General features: G+C 42.4%; 1 protein-coding gene across 9 annotated transcripts in view; it reads left to right on the forward strand.

Annotated features, from left to right (window-relative positions):
- Positions 1-253: 253 nt before the first annotated feature.
- The window catches only part of LOC139396777 (glutaminase kidney isoform, mitochondrial-like), a 62,617-nt gene continuing 43,825 nt past the window's right edge, over positions 254-19,045 (forward strand). For 5 of the 9 annotated variants that reach the window (XM_071143697.1, XM_071143703.1, XM_071143724.1 and 2 more), the window contains exons 1-2: positions 288-722; positions 17,801-17,897. In XM_071143697.1, the coding sequence (XP_070999798.1) occupies positions 403-722; positions 17,801-17,897 (417 nt within the window). In that variant the 5' untranslated portion in view covers positions 288-402. Of the gene's footprint in view, positions 723-17,800; positions 17,898-19,045 lie in introns of all 9 variants that reach the window. The other 4 variants (XM_071143735.1, XM_071143742.1, XM_071143716.1 and 1 more) reach the window with 3 other exon arrangements.

Consider the following 19,045-nt stretch of genomic DNA (forward strand, 5'->3'; position numbering starts at 1 on the left):
CACATGGGACGTGTTTTATGAATAGTGTGATTCAAGTTTCACATACATTCTGGGAAATAAATCGGTATTCGGCACGCGCAATAACTTTCATCAATGCCCTTCAATAATTAAAATATTTCCCGCCGCTAGGGAACCGCAATTCGTCAGAGGAAATGATGCAGGACAAAATTATGATAGAAACCAAGACCAGCCAATCCGCCATAAAGACACTTCCACCAATTGGATGTTTAGGGGGCGTAAGATAAGGGATTTTATTCATTTTACAACGCCAGTACATTACAGTGCTAGTCATTGCCCACGCTGAATGTTAACGTGGTACAGTGACTTTGCCTATCTTTCAATTTCGGGTTTTAGGATTTTTTTCAGGCAGACATTCTCCTCAACTTGCTCGAAAGGATTGAAATGTTACAGTTTAGGTTTTCGGCAGTGCTGAAGGAGTTGTTTCAATCCAACCTAAAGCGCCCTTTGACAGGTATTACAAGAAATAAAACGTCGTTACCAATCCACTACTGCTCCAGCAACGCCTCTCTTGATGTCCAAGTCAGCTTCAAATTGAAGCTTCTCCATGCCGGTGTCCACCGCCCTTTGCTTTGCGCCGCACCTGGGACCCGGACCTACTGCACGAAGACCGAAGGTGCTGCTATACCTGTGACTGAAAGTGCTATACCGGTGACCGACCAGGAGAAGAAAGATGAGACTGCCAAAGAAGCAGCGGCGGAGAAGTAAGTTGAAGGCATTTGGGTGGGCTCCACATTATCAACAAATTGTAGAATTTGTCATAGTCTAAACTAGCCTATGGATATTTGCCTGTAGCCTGCTATTATTTTTAGAACAAGACGCGCCTATTGGTGGGTTTTTTATTCCATTTGATTACAAAGCGTAGGCTAATTATTCCATTAGCTAGCCAGTCACGTTCCTGGGCTAAGCCACTCTAATCAAATGACGTTACATTATTGTTCGCTTACAAATATTTTGCCGATGTTATTGCGGGTGTAACTTAATGCTTGTAAAAATATGTTATTTTAAAGTGTCCGCCATAGTAGTACGGTGTCCCTGGAGCAAATTAGGCTGAAGTGCATTGCTCAAGGGTATATCGACAGATTTATTTTCACCTTGTCGTCTCAAGTATTCGAACCAGCGACCTTTTGGTTACTGGTCCAATGTTCTAACCGCTAGGCTACCTGCCGCCATACTGTCCTTATAAACATGTAATACACTTTTGGTGGTAAAATAACTTAGGGGCTCGTTAATTCTACGTCAAATAACAACCGTTCTCAAACGTGTATCCACTTTTTCAGTTCTCATAGTGTAGCGTGCTTACCTTGATCAGGCCTCTCTGTAAGCGCTCCCACGTTTGTTTCCCTCGTGGAAGTGTACATTTTTGTATTTTGTAATTTTTTTTAACCTTTATTTAATCAGGCAAGTCAGTTAAATAACAAATTCTTATTTACAATGGCGGCCTACCAAACGGCAAAAAAGGCCTTCTGCGGGGATGGGGGCAGGGATTAAAAATACAAAAACATGAATTAAAAATATAGGACAAAAAACACATCACAACAAGCGAGACAACATTACATAAAGAGAGACCCAAGACTACATTATAGCTACATAGCTGTTTTCAAATGGCTCCAGTCCAAGACTGGCTTTGACTTTGTGAACATGGCACCTTAGGAATGTCAATTGTCATTCCCTTTCCATAAACACAGTCCACAGAAAGAAAAAGTTGTTTATCTTACTGTCGAAACAGCAAAATTGTGTTTTTCCGTGACCCCTTGTTGCAAACGAGTGACATGATAGGCAATGCCTACTCCCGATAAAGGTACATTTTGAATTAAGAAGCTTTCAAAAAGAGTGGAAATACATGTAGAATGGGAGTCATAGCGGAAAGTAGCTTTCGAGTATTAGCCGACAGACTTAGGTCATCTTTGGAGATCCCTATGCAACGCCTTTTCCAGCATGACTCACTACTAAAGAATGCGTTGTAGGCTACCAACACACTGGCGTCAATCTACTGTTCTCTCCACTAGCTTTTCACCTACTACTGAACCTTTTTAAATGACTCACCACCAACAACTTGTGAAACAACAGGTGCTCATATGAAAGACTACTTGGCACCATAGTTTATCTATAGCCAAAGAGGAATTGTAATGTACTTATCTCGAAGTAGACACTCCATTTGAAGTTTCGATTGGGAGGAGAGGGCACAAGGTGTTCTTGACTGACCGTTTGTATAGCGGTTATAAATAAGTTAATGCCTAACCTTAAGACATTTTTTTTCTTTCTTAATGCCTGTAAACCAGTGTGTGTGATGCGTTTAATCAGTGGCCTCATTTCTTCTTGTGTGTTGAGAGGGCAGACAAGGTGTGTGTTTGATAAGCATGTTGGGGGTGGGCTGGGATGGGCTGCTGGGGGCATAAGAACAGTATAAACGCCTGATCTATTGAGTGCCAGTGTCAGGTGACACACACTTGCATATCAGTGTTGTAAATATGGGGCTTGCCTGGCCTAAATACAGACACACACACGCTCGCCTACTGTTGCTGCTGCTGTAACACAGTGAGGGGATGTTCCCATTGAGGGGTCCGTTCCACCTCAGGCCGGGAACCTTACTCGTGGCCTAGGTCATGTTACCAGGCTCATCCCCCAGGAAATCAATGCACACAGTCCTCGTCTAGTTAGACTAAGGGGGGGGGGGGGGGAAGAAAAGCGAGAGAGAGAGAGAGATGTGTTAAAAGTGGGATGTATGTTTTCATGGTATTACTATTAGCAGGGTGGGGGGGTCATGAGGGATATGATGTGAGAAAGGTATGACGTCAGTGCTATGTGGATGTTTTATAGTGAACTCATATGAGCATGCTCCTCACTGCTCCAACTGTTCACAGTTGCAGTACATAGAGCAAGCTTCACATGTACCGTTGGATCCTACTGAGGTGATCTCATGAGGCAAGGATGTTATTGAAATCTGTAAAGAAAAGGAGGAACTAAAGCAAATATCGTTCTACGACTTGTACAGTAAAGAGGGTGCAGTCAAGAAGTTAGTGACTGTTTGTTGCAGACAGTCAAGTAGCACGTTACAGTGCTTGAAAGGTAATGTAAAGTAACTGTTTGGTATTAGTCATATAGGCTAGTCTAGTTACTTTGTAGTTACTCTATTGGAATCTCATTGGTATTGAATTAAACTGTGGTATATGGCAAATTTTAAGTTCTCTCTGGGATTGAACATGCCCCAAGAACCCATCTATAAGTGCAGTGAGGAGCATGCTCATATGAGTTCACTATAAAACATCCACATAGCACTGACGTCATACCTTTCTCACATCATATCCCTCATGACCCCCCCACCCTGCTAATAGTAATACCATGAAAACATACATCCCACTTTTAACACATCTCTCTCTCTCGCTTTTCTTCCCCCCCCCCCCTTAGTCTAACTAGACGAGGACTGTGTGCATTGATTTCCTGGGGGATGAGCCTGGTAACATGACCTAGGCCACGAGTAAGGTTCCCGGCCTGAGGTGGAACGGACCCCTCAATGGGAACATCCCCTCACTGTGTTACAGCAGCAGCAACAGTAGGCGAGCGTGTGTGTGTCTGTATTTAGGCCAGGCAAGCCCCATATTTACAACACTGATATGCAAGTGTGTGTCACCTGACACTGGCACTCAATAGATCAGGCGTTTATACTGTTCTTATGCCCCCAGCAGCCCATCCCAGCCCACCCCCAACATGCTTATCAAACACACACCTTGTCTGCCCTCTCAACACACAAGAAGAAATGAGTTGTTTATTAACCACTGGAAGGGCAATAGTAAAGGGCTTACGTGTGTTACATATATATATATATATACTGTATGTTACAGGAGAAGGTCAATTTGGGAAATGTATACGTTCCCCGTAATAAATTTGAAACAGGAAAGGAGCCAGCGTATATTACAAGTTAAATCAGTTGACAGACAGTGAGCTGGTATGGGTCGTATCAGGACAACTTATCTGGGAAACAAATAACACAAATGTATATACCAGGTATATTGACAGAAAACGCATATCTTGTACCCTAAGGACCAGGGGAAGAGTTTCAGGGTAGAGGAGAAGAATGTGCTTATTTTTTTAGCTTGTGACATATTACTTAAAATATATACATATATCTCTCATGCTAGAAAAGGTTGGAGACCCCTGAACTAGGGCCATAAAAATACTGCAACTGTTACAAATATAACATCGGTTCAGACCTCAGACTAACTATTTTTAGAGCTCTACCCTCAAAAGAATCTGTAATGTGAGTTCTGATGGGGTTGAGTAGCTGGTTTGTGGTGCATGATACTGAAGTTGCAGAGTTTTCTCTCTGTCACTGTTGACAGAGAGAAAGGGAAAGTGGGATACCTAGTCAGTTGTACAACTGAATGCCTTCAACTGAAGTGTGTCTTCCGCATTTAACCCAGCCCCTCTGAATCAGGAGTGCAATGAGTCAGTGATGCTCACTAGTTCTTTTAAAGGGGGATTGCTTGCTTCACAGACAGACATCGCTCTCACAGCCTCAACATGTGCGTCACATGTGGCTTACAAGGACAGTACTTCATTTTCTAATGAAGTCAGAAAACCGCAGGCCTCAATGGTGGCATTTTACCCCAATGCCAACGCTTTCTTCATTTTATCGTAGACGAGGCAACTTCCTATAAATGTAGTTCATGGATTTGAAAATCCACTGCGTCACAGGCAATGCATGTAAATGCAGATTCACAAACTCCCTAGACTCGGCACATTGCATTTATGTAACAAAAATGGGTTACTGAGATGCGAAAGAAAAAGCAGATGAGAAGAGTTTGTGTGGTCCATGTTGCAGGCGGATGGGGTGATTAGCTGTCAGCAACAGCAGCATCTGGGTAAAGATGGCGCGCAGATCTCATGTTAGGATTTAGCTCATAGAAGGCAAGACTAGACACTTGGCAGGTTAAACTATTTTGTAAAGTACAGTGACTTGGCAAAGTATTCACCCCCTTGGCATTTTTCCTATTTTGTTGCCTTACAACCTGGAATTAAAATATATTTTGGGGGTTTGTATAATTTGATTTACACAACATGCCTACCAGTTTAAAGGTGCAAAATATTTTCATTGTGAAAAAGACAAGAAACAAGACAAAAAAATTGAAAACTTGAGCGTGCATGACTATTCACCCCCTCAAAGTCAATACTTTGTAGAGCCACCCTTTGCAACAATTACAGCTGCAAGTCTCTTGGGGTATAAGCTTGGCACATCTAGCCACTGGGATTTTTGCCCATTGTTCAAGGCAAATCTGCTCCAGCTCCTTCAAGTTGAATGGGTTCCGCTGGTGTACAGCAATCTAAGTCATACCACAGATTCTCAATTGGGTTGAGGTCTCGGATTTGACTGGGCCATTCCAGGACATTTAAATGTTTCCCCTTGAACCACTCGAGTGTTGCTTTATCAGTAAATCAAATTTCAAATCAAATTTATTTATATAGCCCTTCGTACATCAGCTGATATCTCAAAGTGCTGTACAGAAACCCAGCCTAAAACCCCAAACAGCAAGCAATGCAGGTGTAGAAGTACGGTGGCTAGGAAAAACTCCCTAGAAAGGCCAAAACCTAGGAAGAAACCTAGAGAGATAGATATATGAGAGATCATGTGACACTTAGATTGCACAGAGATGGACTTTATTTAACTTTTTATTTGACTTCTGAAGGTGATTGGTTTCAAGATCTTATTTAGGGGCTTCATAGCAAAGGGGGTGAATACATATGCACGCATCACTTTTCCGTTTTGACATTTTTTGAAACAAGTAATTTTTTTCACTTCACCAATTTGGACTATTTTGTGTATGTCCATTACATGAATCCAAATAAAAATCCATTTAAATTACAGGTTGTAATGCAACAAAATAGGAAAAATGCCAAGGAGGATGAATACTTTTGCAAGGCACTGTACATTCGGGAAGTATTCAGACCCCTTCTCTTTTTAGACATTTTGTTACGTTACAGCCTTATTTGAAAATTGATTAAGTAAAAGCAACACTTGTTGGTTACAATTTGCTATGCTTATCTAATGGTTTCATTCTCCTATCAGTGTAATGGCTATTTCTTATGAGCAGACAAACATCCAACATTTGTATTTCTCCCAGTACTGTTTGTAGCACCAGAAAGGTCAGTGTAATTTCTCCTTATCAGCCTGGCTAAGTACTTGTCCACTACAGAGTTTTGATACAGGATAAGAGCCTTGGAGCAGAATGGCAGTCTTACTGGGGCTATCTGCACTATGTACACTTATGTGGAATACACATTTGTGTAAGCGTTCATAATTTGCCGTATACACTCTTGTGCTATACAAACTTGTGCCGTACCCACACAGTTAGCCCTGAGTCATATCTGTAGAGGATACACTTATGCCGGCATATGCACGCTAGCTGGGTGAGTAGTTTAGGTCACTAACTTCTCGGGGGCTCAAATAAGTCAACCTGAACATTGGCGGAACATACCTAAGTAAGTTTTTTAAATAGAACCTCCAGGTTCCTCTATGTGCTCTCTCAGAGATCCACAAAAACTACTCGGAATGACTGGGCCTACAGGATATTCTTCAGACTATTGAATCAAGTCGAGTAATCCTCTTCAGCAGTGAACATTTTTTGTTCCAAAAATGTACTCTGGTGGAGATTGCTTGACTGAGCTGTACAGTTCTGTGTAGTGAAGGGCATTAGCGTAGTATCAGTTCTCCCAGGATGCTGTAGACTAGCCGGGTCAGGGGGGTGGTTTGATTGGTGGACTGCTGCTCTTTCGCCTAATGAGAGGAGTGTGTATGACAGCGGGCCTACACACACACACACACACACTGCTCATTGTGTGAGAGACAACTGAGTGTGAAGACTAGACTGGCCTTTGTTGGCATCCCCAGAGGCTCCCTCTTTTTTTTTCTCTCTCTCTCTTCCCCTCTTTTTTTCCACCAACAGACTCAGTGGATAGCTATGCAGTTAGAGGCCAGCTAGCCTGGTTGCCATCTAGCCTACAGCTCATGCAGTGCTTAATATGTGTGTGTGTTTGTGTTTACGTTTGCTTCCCTTGGTTCCTTCCGCCATGATGTGACCCGTATTCCATTTATAGTAAGAGATTAGGCTAGGTAGGAAGCTAGATTTATGCTACAGGACCGGAAGCTATTACAGTACTAAAGATGAGGGGATAAAGCCGTTAGCCCTGAGTCACCCTGCATGCCCTCTACTGGAAGTAATAAACCAGTTAAGTTGGCATAGTGTAAAATCACATACAACATTTGCACAGACCCATTTTGTACATTCATTAAAACATGCAAGAATCCGAACACGTGCCTACTACACAGAATGCACAATTATTTCTTTCCCATTACAGAAACTATTCTCCGCTACTATTCTCCGCTACTATTCTCCGCTACTATTCTCCGCTATTGGGAAACATCTCAGAGAGCAATTTGTCATTATAAACTCACAACACAATAGTGGCGAAGTCAGAGGCTTAGACTGGAAATGAAACCAGTCATTATAGCATTAAGTGAGGTGTGGCAGGCTGGGTCAGGTGAGCAGAGTTATTTACAGTGGAGTGTGGCGGTGGTGAGCTCTGTCTTACCCAGCCACTTCTGAGTCCTAGCTTTTGGAACCCGATCTCCGCAGGGGCCCGGGGACCCGCGTCAGTGAAAGAGGGAAGGAAGTGGTGAAAGCCCCAGAGAACAGGAGTAAGAATAGAGGATTGTGGCATTAATGGGGAAGCCATAATGAAGGGAAATGATGCGAGGAAGGAGTGTTGGCAGAGTGGCCATTGGTGCACGTTTTGTTCTGTATTGCTCATAGTGGATTTGCGCAAATGTAATAATGCCCAAAGTCTTCCATTGGAGGAATGGCGTGTTCCATAATAACAACGTGTGTATTAGGACACATGGTGGCTATTTAGGGTTTGTTGAAATTGTTTGCCCCAGTTGGCCTTTGCCTGGGCCAGCTCAAAGGAAAAGTATTATTGGCCACAGAAGTATGGAAAGTATGATATGCAGTAATATAGGGCCAGGATGATACCAGTATCGCATTCTTTTTTTCCAAGGGAACAATTAAAACACAAAGCAGACTGAAAACTTTGGTCCTTTTTTTAAAAACCTGCTGTATGTAAAATATTGTGAGCTATGGCTTGGAAAATAAATAATTGACTCGATGACAACGATTATGTTTGTTTGCAACATTAGGGCTGTTTTACAAAATAAGTTACATTTGTTTTGTTTCCTTGACACGATACCAACGAGTATCGTGATACTGGTATCATCCCGGCCCTACAGTAAAGTTTACTTGCACTTCCCTCATCTGTCTATGTCCATGTCAGAAAGCTTGTCCACATCTCCCGTTTTAGAGGTGGAGTGCATTTTAATCCACTGCATTTCTACTGCAGGTGTTTGCTGTGTGGAAGAAGTTCTCAGACCTCTGTGGGTAGCCTTAAAGCAGAATGCCTGCGTCAGCAGTTCTAATTCTGAATACAGGGTCTCTCTCTCTCATTCACTCTAAAAGAATAACACTCAAGCCTGCGCCCAGGCAACCTCGTCCTCAGATGGGCAAACACACTGGAATAGTTTCTCAGGCCCGGTCGATTAGCAGGCCATCCATCCACTGTAGCCTAATCTAGACGCTGACATTATTGACCTAACATCTGTTGCTAAACCATCACCCATCTGTTGGGTAAGAGATTGATCTCTGGTACAATTACCGAGAGTATGAGTTTTACGTAACATTGTCAACTTCTGAGTCAGACATATAACAGCTAAAAAGCTTTTAGGATATTAAAGCCAAATATTTTATCATTGTTTCCTTATACATATCTAATTTCATAAAGCATCACAAACACAATGGGCAATCTCCAATACTTGTAACACGTGAGCTTGATGAGTCAGAGTAAGATGTAGGTGTGTGGATGGTGGATGCGATGGCCTGTGGCCCATGGTACTGTAGGAAGAACCAGGCAGGAACCAAACAGGACCCAGGGAGGAAGTGAAGCATGCCAGTCCGGTGTGAACACATCCTGCCCCAAGCCATGCTCCAGGGGGGAGAGAGGCACTTAGTGCAGTGCCTGTGTAAAATAACCTGGGCCCCTGTTCCAAGAAAGGACACGTCCTCCGACCTAGCACTTTCTACATGCCCCTGCTTTTTTTCCCTCCCATATTTTGGAGCAAAGGTCCCCTCACGTATGCAGCAGTCACAGCGGCAGATGGTTGAATGCGTTTACTTCCAAGTGACCGCTTGCTGGTCAAATTAAAAGCAAAACACCTTCCGTTTCCTGGTAACCGGGCCTCTGCGTTTGCACTTAGTCGTCGAGTCGTGGTTTTCGTCGTTTTGATCTTTTGTTTGTTTTACTTCCTACTGTGTAAGTTAATTGTCTGTTGTGGTGGGGGAAAAAAAACGGACATATTGCAAACAACATTGTAGTGTGTTTTAAGAAATTGCCATTGCTAAAAAATCTCTGCCCTGTCTGTTTTTCTTCTGACATTCTTTCCTCATGTCTCACTGGCCTGTTCATCTCTTTTGGTGATCATCCATTTTCTCTTTCGTTGCTTTGGTCTGCCTGGCTACAGTGACTAGCTCTCCGTGTGTTGCTATTAGGTCAGTGGCTGGGTAAGCACTATCAAATTAGGGGGGGGGGGGCAACATTGTATATGGTTTTTGTCTCCCCCCCCCCCCCCCCCCCCCACTTTGATTCTGAAATTACCATTAACCACTAATGAACTTGTAATTTTTGCACATTAAGTGTTTGAGCAAGTAATGTATCAATATTGTTTACAAATTAGCTATGACATAGCCAATGAATATATAATATCACAATGTGGGATTTCACCCTCATCTGAAAATCAAATGGTTTTGACCGTAGGGTAGTTTTTTAGCAAGCTTCTTTTCTCCTCCAGCTTCGGCCATGCAATGTGCCTCGCAAAAGTGATTAGTCGTTATGAAATGATCAACGTTACCCTCTATATCAAAGAATGACCATATACACTGATTGTTACCATGACTAATGCTGATGGTGAACCTGAAGAATTCAAATAAATTATATTGTAAGCCCATTCAGTAGGAATAGCCAGATGAGAGCTGTGTCTCTCCGGTAGTTTACTTTTAATCCCTGTAAAACAGAGTTTTCAACAGAGCATTGATGACGATGACCTAGCAAATTACATAAATTGTCACTCAACTAATCCAGCCTAAAATCACGCAAGCCATTTTAGCATTTTAATGCTGAAGGTGCAGCGCAGATGTGCAAGATCAGGAATAGGCCGCCCACCTTGCGTTTGGTCAGCGCGTGATGCTGGGCACAGTGCACAGTTTGACTAGGCTACTGATATTCCCTAGGGTTGTTCGGCAGGCAAAATGACTTGTAGATCAATGACTGTCAACACAGTTACATTCGACATTGAAGGAGAGGACGCATCAGAGGACGCATCAGTTGTCACAAAATAATAGGTATTTTTGTAATTTAGGAAGAAAGTAACTGAATCCATTTTCTGACCTTTTGCATGCTACATTTTGATCGGTTTGGAGCCCAAGGATCGATGCAGTCAGATCTTAAACATTTTGAATCAGGGACCTATGAATCGTTACATCCTTGGTAAATACAAATGTAGCCAAGATACACAAGCGATAGCCTTCAATGTCGGCATATTTTATATCATCCGACAAAATGAAATATTGCTCTACTCAGCTCAGCCATAGACCGATGTAGCATCCACAGATACAACTGATGCCACTAAAATAGCAATATATGGACACATTTAATTGGTATCATTTGCATATTGTGCTTTCGGAAACTATTCAGACCCCTTGTCTTTTTCCACATTTTGTTACGTTAGTCTTATTCTAAAATGTATTAAATTAATGTTTTTCCTCATCAATCTACACACACTACCCCATAATGTCAAAGCAAAAACATGTTTTTGAAATTTTAGCAAATTTATTTAAAAATAAAAACAGATCCCTTATTGACATAAGTATTCAGACCCTTTGCTATGAGACTCAAAATTGAGCTCAGGTGCATCCTGTTTCCATTGATCATCCTTGAGATGTTTCTACAACTTGATTGAAGTCCACCTGTGGTAAGTTGAACATGTCTATATAAGGTCCCACAGTTGACAGTGCATGTCAGAGCAAAATCCAAGCCATGAGGTTGAAGGAATTGTCCGTAGAGCTCCGAGACAGGATTGTGTCGAGGCACAGATCTGGAGAAGGGTTCTAAAACATTTCTGAATTATTGAAGGTCCCCAAGGACACTGGCCTCCATCATTCTTAAATGCAAGAGGTTTGGTACCACCAAGACTCTTTCTAGAGCTGGCCGCCCGGCCAAACTGAGCAATCGGGGGAGAAGGGCCTTGATCAGGGAGGTGACAAAGAATCCGATGGTCACTCTGACAGAGCTCCAGAGTTCCGCTGTGGAGATGGGAGAACCTTCTAGAAGGACAACCATCTCTGCAGCACTCCACCAATCAGGCCTTTATGGTAGAGTGGCCAGACGGAAGCCACTTCTCAGTAAAAGGCACATGACAGTCCGCTTGGAGTTGTCAGACTGGGGCGTGTGCAAAGAATGTGCAAAGCTGTCATCAAGGCAAAGGGTGGCTACTTTGAAGTATCTAAAATGTTTTTATTTGTTTTTAATACTTTTTTGGGGGGTTACTGCATGATTCCAAATTCATAGTTTCGGTGTCTTCACTATTATTCTACAATGTAGAAGAAAAAAAATATATATATATATATTTTTTAAGGAGTGGGTGTGTCCAAACTTTTGACCGGTACTATATAACACCAGTCTATTCTTTAATAAAAAATAAAAAAAGGGAGTGACCCCAAACTTTTCAACGGTTGTGTGTGATACTTTGTGTCAAATATCAATATATCGTCCAAGAAAAAGATCACTATATGTAGCTGTATCGTTTTTTTGTCCCCCATCACTACTTCAAACCCTCCAAAGCAATGAGTTACATTATTCCAACTAAGAACATTTTTCAGGTGCAATAATGACCATTTGTCAGGATGCGAACGCCAAATGGTGTAGACACGCCCTAATATGCACAGTTTATCCCACGCAATACCAACACAACATGTTTGGGCAATACCTAGGCGCAAAATATGAAATCGGCTCAAGAAAGCTAGGCAAAATAGCGAGGCCTATGCTGACCTTGTCCATTTAACAGTAACTGGACTCAGGAACAGCTGCAGCATTATCAATTCGAATGCATTTGAATGGCTGGAAATGAAAGCGTGAATACTCTGGAGAATTTCCTCAGGTTTTTGATGCAGTTTTAGATTTTTTTTTATTTAGCATAAAAACCATTATAATCATTGAGGAAAAAACATTAGATAACAAATATTATAATTCCTTTTTTATTTGGCTGTTCATAACAGCATTTCTTTAATAGATTATCACAGGGTAAACACTCCCTACCCTGACTGCACGTCACTGAGGGGAAGTGGTCCCAACTAGAAGATGTAATAACACTACTCTATTAAAGCAGCAATCCTTAATTGAAACATTAACAAAGTGTTCTCCCCACCAGTTTCAGTAAAAAGTTGAGGGATGAGGCTGGAGAAATGTAACCACTCTCAAATCCATAGACTACGCAATGGATGCAAGGATCGACAATCCATGATATAAAAATGATATTTGCCAATAGATCAGCCACGGACATCCAAACCTGTGGTGTTTTTGAGATGTGGTCACCCTAATTCCACCGATGGAAACATTGCCACTGCGATATGTTAACGGCATCTTTTCACATGCGAGGAGAATACCATTATTTCAACCACAGTTTTCTTACATGTGAAACTGCAAATTTGATTTTCAAGTGAGTGTTTTTACACATGTGAACTTGCAATTCCATGTGATAAGTATGGTTTCGCCTGTGAAATTTAAGCTTAACATCTGACATGTATATTTTTTTTAATGGTAAACTTGATTAAACTTGTCATTTGATTTTTCTATAGGCTATTGATATTATTTGTTCTCTCTCATTGTTAGTCTTACGTTTCTAGGCTATTCAAATAACCTTTTGAGATGGCAATCCGTTACATTGATTGTTTGCTCAGGAGAAAGCCATGCATAAAACAATGAAGCGTAGCCTTCAGTCACATTCATAGCTTATCGAATGGAGAGCAAAGCGAATATAGGCAAAGTATATTTTTAAACGGCTAGACACAAGATGGTTAAGGAGTGTTCGTATTAAAAAAAGTTAAGCCTAATACCCATCCATTCGAGAGAGCGAGAGAAACAATATTTTCATTAGCATTTATTACTGGGCGTGTCATTGGCATTGGGCAAAGTCAATACTGTGTCTGTCTGGCGCAGCCCTGTTGGACATGCTCCAAGCAGAACATCCCCCTACGTGCTGATCTAGGATCAACCTACGACTGGATGGCACTGCCTCATCAGGATTCAGTGCTTTGGACCTGGAGTCAGTGACCTGCCACTTAGTATGACTTTTACTCTTTTAGATTTATTTGACAGGGATAATGCACATCGATCATGATTTCTGTAAATGTGCCAGATTTAGTTATTCAATTTGTACCTGTAGTCGATGGCGGTGAACCCTGTGAAATGATTGTCTGAATCCTATCCTGAATGATCATAAATGAATTCTCCACATACTGTATTTTAATCCTCGAATGGAATTCTTCAACTAAAACATGACTATAGTCACCTTGACGTGAGCCAGCTCTTGGCTATTTCTGGCATCTGTGTCTTTGTGACTCAGCAATCAGATGGTTTGGATGTCTGTGGCTGATCTATTGGCAATGCTGTGTTAGGGTTCTTAACTGCTGAGGTGCAAGAAACCATTGGATTGTCTTTTTCTTAGGGAGACTCAACCACCTGGGGCAAATACTTCAGATAAACGTTTAGTCTTGATTGATACACGATTCGGTTGTCAACAAACATCAATTGAATTAGAAATCAAACAAACCTTGGAACACTATTATAGATTTGGTGTAAACCTGGGGCAAATTGAGACAAAACTGTTTCATGTTCAGTCAACGTGAATTACTATCTTGATATTGTGACTCTGCAAGTTTTAATTTTTTTTCTGCTGGTGGGAAGAGATCCATCTGAGATGTAGCATTTGAGCCATGCTGGTTTTTAGTCAAAGACGGATGAAAGGACAGTTACCATATCTTCTGAGCAAGGGCAAAGTTGTGTGCCCGTCCCACCATTGTAAGGGTTCTGGATTCTGCAGTAGATGATATAATGATGTATGTCTGCCTGGTAGTTTGTAGCCGGTGGGTCCGGACTGAGTTGGCTCTGTGGTGTGGTTAGTGGCGTGTGAACAAGACCAGGAATGTTGTCTTTATTAATCCCATCGGGGGGGCGGGACTGACCGGGGGCATTCCAGGAATGTGGCTGCCGCACTCTGACGCTGCTGGAGTGTGTAGCATAGGGAGCAATAGTTTATGGCATCTTTTTGTTGGCAGTAGCTCTGCCATGGTTGGTTGGACAAAACCAATTGGATACCACGAAGTGAATGGAGTTTTTGTAGGGTTTTGGGATAGACTCCAAAAATAAGGTAAACCGAGGCTTTGGAGATCTCATACGCTTTGTTCTATGAGATAATCTACATCAGCTAACTTCAGTTTTTGGTGAATTTCTGTAATTAAAAAAAGCACAAAGGATTCATAATTCATGAAGGTCATGTTAACTGACTGATATTATCTATTTTTTTACCCCTTTTTCTCCCCAATTTCATGGTATCCAATTGGTAGTTAGTCTTGTCTCAATGCTGCAACTCCCGTACGGACACGGGAGAGGCAAAGGTCAAGAGCTGTGCATCCTCCGAATCCCAACCAAGCCACACTGCTTCTTGACAAAATGCTTACTTAACCCGGAAGCCAGCTGCACGATGGGACACAGACAACGCTGGGCCAATTGTGCGCCACCCAATGGGTCTCCCGGTCGCGGCCGGCTGCAACGGAGCCTGGACTTGGACCCAGAATCTCAAGTGGCACAGCTAGCGCTGCGATGCAGTGCCTTAGACCACTGCGCCACTCGGGAGGCCCTGATATTATCTAATAGAACTAAATGTATAAGATCTCTTAAGCCTGTGTTAACCTCCAACCTTATTTTCGGCTTTATCCCAAAACCCTATTCTTTCCCAATTTAATTTCCCCCATAGGAATGGCTGAACGAACAGGCGGTTACTAATTTCCCTTATTTTTTTCTACAAGCTGGCAATCCCACATCACAGTGGGGATGGTAGGCTGTGTGTGCTGAACAGCATGCTGTGTGTAAACTCTTGAGTGAGGGTGAGAACTGGGCAGTGTGTGTGTGTAGCCTATACTCTCAGTGGGGATGTGTGTGACTCGATCTGCTTTGTTTTGTGCTCAGTGGGAGCCAATGCTGAGAAAGTAGGCTGGATACTGCGTGTGTCAGTCTGACCTACAGAGGCGAGTGTGTCCTTAGTCACCCCACTGCAGACAGCAGGAAGTGTAATTAAAACCAGCAGGCCCAGTGCAGTTCTCCTCCCTCGTTGTTTTTTTCGTCTCCCGCTCTTTTCTCTCTCTCTCTCTCTCTCTCTCTCTCTCTATCTCTCTATCTACACTCATTTCTTGGTCTAATGAGGATGATGCATGGAACTTTATGACTCAATACTAATATGTCTCCAAACTCAATACTTGCTCAATGTGATATTTCCACTAATAGCATGCATAGAGAGAATATTTGTTTAACTGTATTTACCTACTGTATGTTTTGGTAGCCACAATTGACCCATTACATAGGATTTCCTGAGGATTCTCAGGGGGTTTCCTCCTTTTTTTTGTAACTCTTCCAGGGCATGGATGTTTCTCTCCAGTGGTGGGGTATTCATAACTAGTGGTACCTCTAGGGTGATGATGATGACACCAATGGTTATTGCCAGGAGTATGACAAAGGGTTGGGTTCCTGTTCTGTGTGTTTAATGTCTCATTTGTTTTGCCTGTTTTCTTTCCCCCTCTTTCTCTCCATCATTCTGCTTGCTTTACATTTTGTGTCTGTAAGTATATTACTATTTTTGTCTCTCACAGGTAGATATCGTTTTTCTCTCGCTATCTCGTTATCCTCTACCTTACATCCGCCCCCCCCCTCCCCCGTTTACCTCTTGTCTGTGACATTTGTGCGATGTATTTCCCAGTTCCTCACTGCACTGCATACCTATGGATCAGACATCCAGAAGGGATGTCAGAGATTTGATCCAAAGAGTCCCCCCCCCCACCCCCTTCATCTCCTTGCAACACTAGCCATGCCCTGAAAACCAGATGTGACTTATTCTCAGACACCCAGAAACTACAGGAAGTACTCTTAACTGCCATGTAAAAAAAACATGTCAACTGTGACCAGCAGTAATGACTTTGAAGTACAGACGCCCGTGGCGAGACTGTATTTAAACGGTGGTAGCTCGGCTGGCAAGTGACTGTGTTTTGACGGGCGCTTTGAAAGTGGCAGTCTCGTCTGTCGCTCTTGGTAACTGTGCCACTGCCATGCACAGTCAGTCGCTGAGCTACAGATGGCAATCCCACTCTGCTTTGCCAGTGCAGGCAACCGTAAGCCCTCTCTAACGTGATAACAGGGATAGAACATCAACAGGGTTAGGTAACCACTTTATTTAACCACGCGACCACAGAAATGCACAGGGACGCATATATATACACATTCATTCAGGCCTTCCAACGCGAGCTTCAGAAATCCCTCACCTAATGTGATAATACCACATCAACAGCCGCTAGATAAACCCTTTATTTAACCTGGTGAGAATGGCTCTGGACACACACAAACAAGCTGGCTGACCTCCTTCTGCTATGTTCTTCTTTCTTCCATTTCCTTTGGTTCATGTAACTCAAATTCAAGTGGAACTGTGATGTCTGGTTTAGCCAAAACGTCCAACAAGTCGTCTGAGGGTCGTCACTTAGCCACATAAATGATTTGAAATGACACTGTCAAATTGAGAATCTGAGATCAATGAAAACGTCAGTAGCCTAGACCTAGGTGTGTGTGTGTGGAGACACACACATTGTACAATAGGAGGAGGAAATAATAGTCCTAAAAAAAAAAAACTTTCCAGTTTCACTGGCTCACCCAATGATGCTCACTCACCGGCGGTGGCTAATGTGCGCTCGTGCCAAAAGCCTATCTTTTGTTTTAGTCTGTAAAACAATGCTTTTTGCTCAATAGGACAATTTGGATGTTGATAAAAATGGGGCAGGGAAATTAGAGGCAAATCAAATGAACTCTGATTGCTTTTATTATAATTTTTTTCCATTGCGAACAGTAAAACAAAAAAAAAAACGTTATCTTGTCACGAGAGGTACTGGATCCTGGCAAATAGGTTCCGGACCCTAGTGTTTGTGTTGACACGGCATGCTCTTCGATGCAGGATGGGTGTCGTGTTTGGCTGATAAATTTACTAAAATGGGAATAAAATAGACATTTCTACATTCAAGTGGATCAGAGCATGTTGACTTGAATGGGGAATATTGTTTGTTTTAAATTATACTGTCAATCGTCCATAGGAAACCTATGGGAATCATAGAAATATAGGTAATAGAAAAGACATTTCCATGCAAGTTGACTTTCGGTGGTTGGTCCGGCGGCCATCTTTGTGGTAGTAATTCGGTACATCAATTTACATTTCAATGACGTACCAGCTCAATTGCAGTAGTCTAAAGCGGATATGTCCTTTCTATGAATTACAGTTCTATTATAGAAGTCACAACCACCCTGTATTTCTAAAGGTATTATTAAAGGTACTGCTCTCTGACATCTTGTGTTCCTGTGTGTTCCTCCACCACAGGAGAAGGAAGGCAGGCATCCTGCCCAGTCTGGAGGACCTGCTCTTCTACACCATCGCAGAGGGCCAGGAGAAGATCCCCGTCCACAAATTTCTCACAGTGAGTCATACACACACACACCATCCTAACCCATTTTCATTATTAGACACCATTGTTCTCAGATTATTTGATGCTGTAACCATCATCTTCATCAATATTATCATTGTTGTTATCAGCATTATTATATTTACAACATCCTATTCAGAGCGACACAATTGCACATCACTATCGTAATTACATTTTTAGTAACATTAACTACATAAGGTTAACCTGATCATGCTACATACTTCAGCACCACCACACAGTTTTCCATTGGCGCCATCCACATGATCATATTCATTATCACAACGGGTTTATTTCATAAGCGTTGGATCACTGCTGCTGCCCCGTCTCCTGTCTAGAGATAATTGAAGTGAGTCCTCAGACAGAGTGATGGGGAGGTGGTTGAAGGGTGTGAAATCTATTTCCCCCCCGGCCCTATCACGACATTTAGCCATTTGTCCTCTGTGTCACACATCACAGATTGAGGCGCTGCCAAAAGGTTGTTGACACACACACACACACACACACTCCATCCTTTATTACTCCAGCTTATCTGATCTTATTGGGCTATTTATCACCAGTGTCCTCTTCACTGCTTTCTTTACACCCTTCCCTGGGTAGGAGGAATGCGTAACAGAACCTTGCACACGTTGTTTTTTGTGGTAGGGCATTCTCCAACGCTCTCCTATGTCTCCTACTCAATCCCTTTTTTAGGGAACTAGGAACTGTGCCCATCTTCTTAACCAGGGATATTGGGTTAAGAACTGTGCCCAGCTTGGATTCAGCCGTAGCCCCATAGTATATCAATGAGTTGTTTGACCCAATTTAGGCATACTGTAGATGATTGGGATAACAGCTACAGCAGGCTCTCCCTGCTGGTGGGTGTGCTGACCTGCTGTAACGTCCTCAAACAAGTATATGACCGTCTAGTTCTGAAACTCAAAACGTTTCTGTTGTGTGCCAAGGGAAAAACTGTCAGGGAAATGGGGCTGTTGTGAATATAGGTGATTCTGTCGGAACTTACAGTCTGACTATCGCTGTTATGATGCCAAGAATCACATATGCCTATATTTACAGCCATTGATTTTTCTTCTTCACAATTTTCATGAAACAAATCTTATGGAGAGAACTATTTTCCTGACAGTTTTTCCCAACGCGACGGCATA

Source organism: Oncorhynchus clarkii, chromosome 3, assembly GCF_045791955.1.
Source record: "Oncorhynchus clarkii lewisi isolate Uvic-CL-2024 chromosome 3, UVic_Ocla_1.0, whole genome shotgun sequence".
In the NCBI taxonomy this organism is placed as follows: domain Eukaryota; kingdom Metazoa; phylum Chordata; class Actinopteri; order Salmoniformes; family Salmonidae; genus Oncorhynchus; species Oncorhynchus clarkii.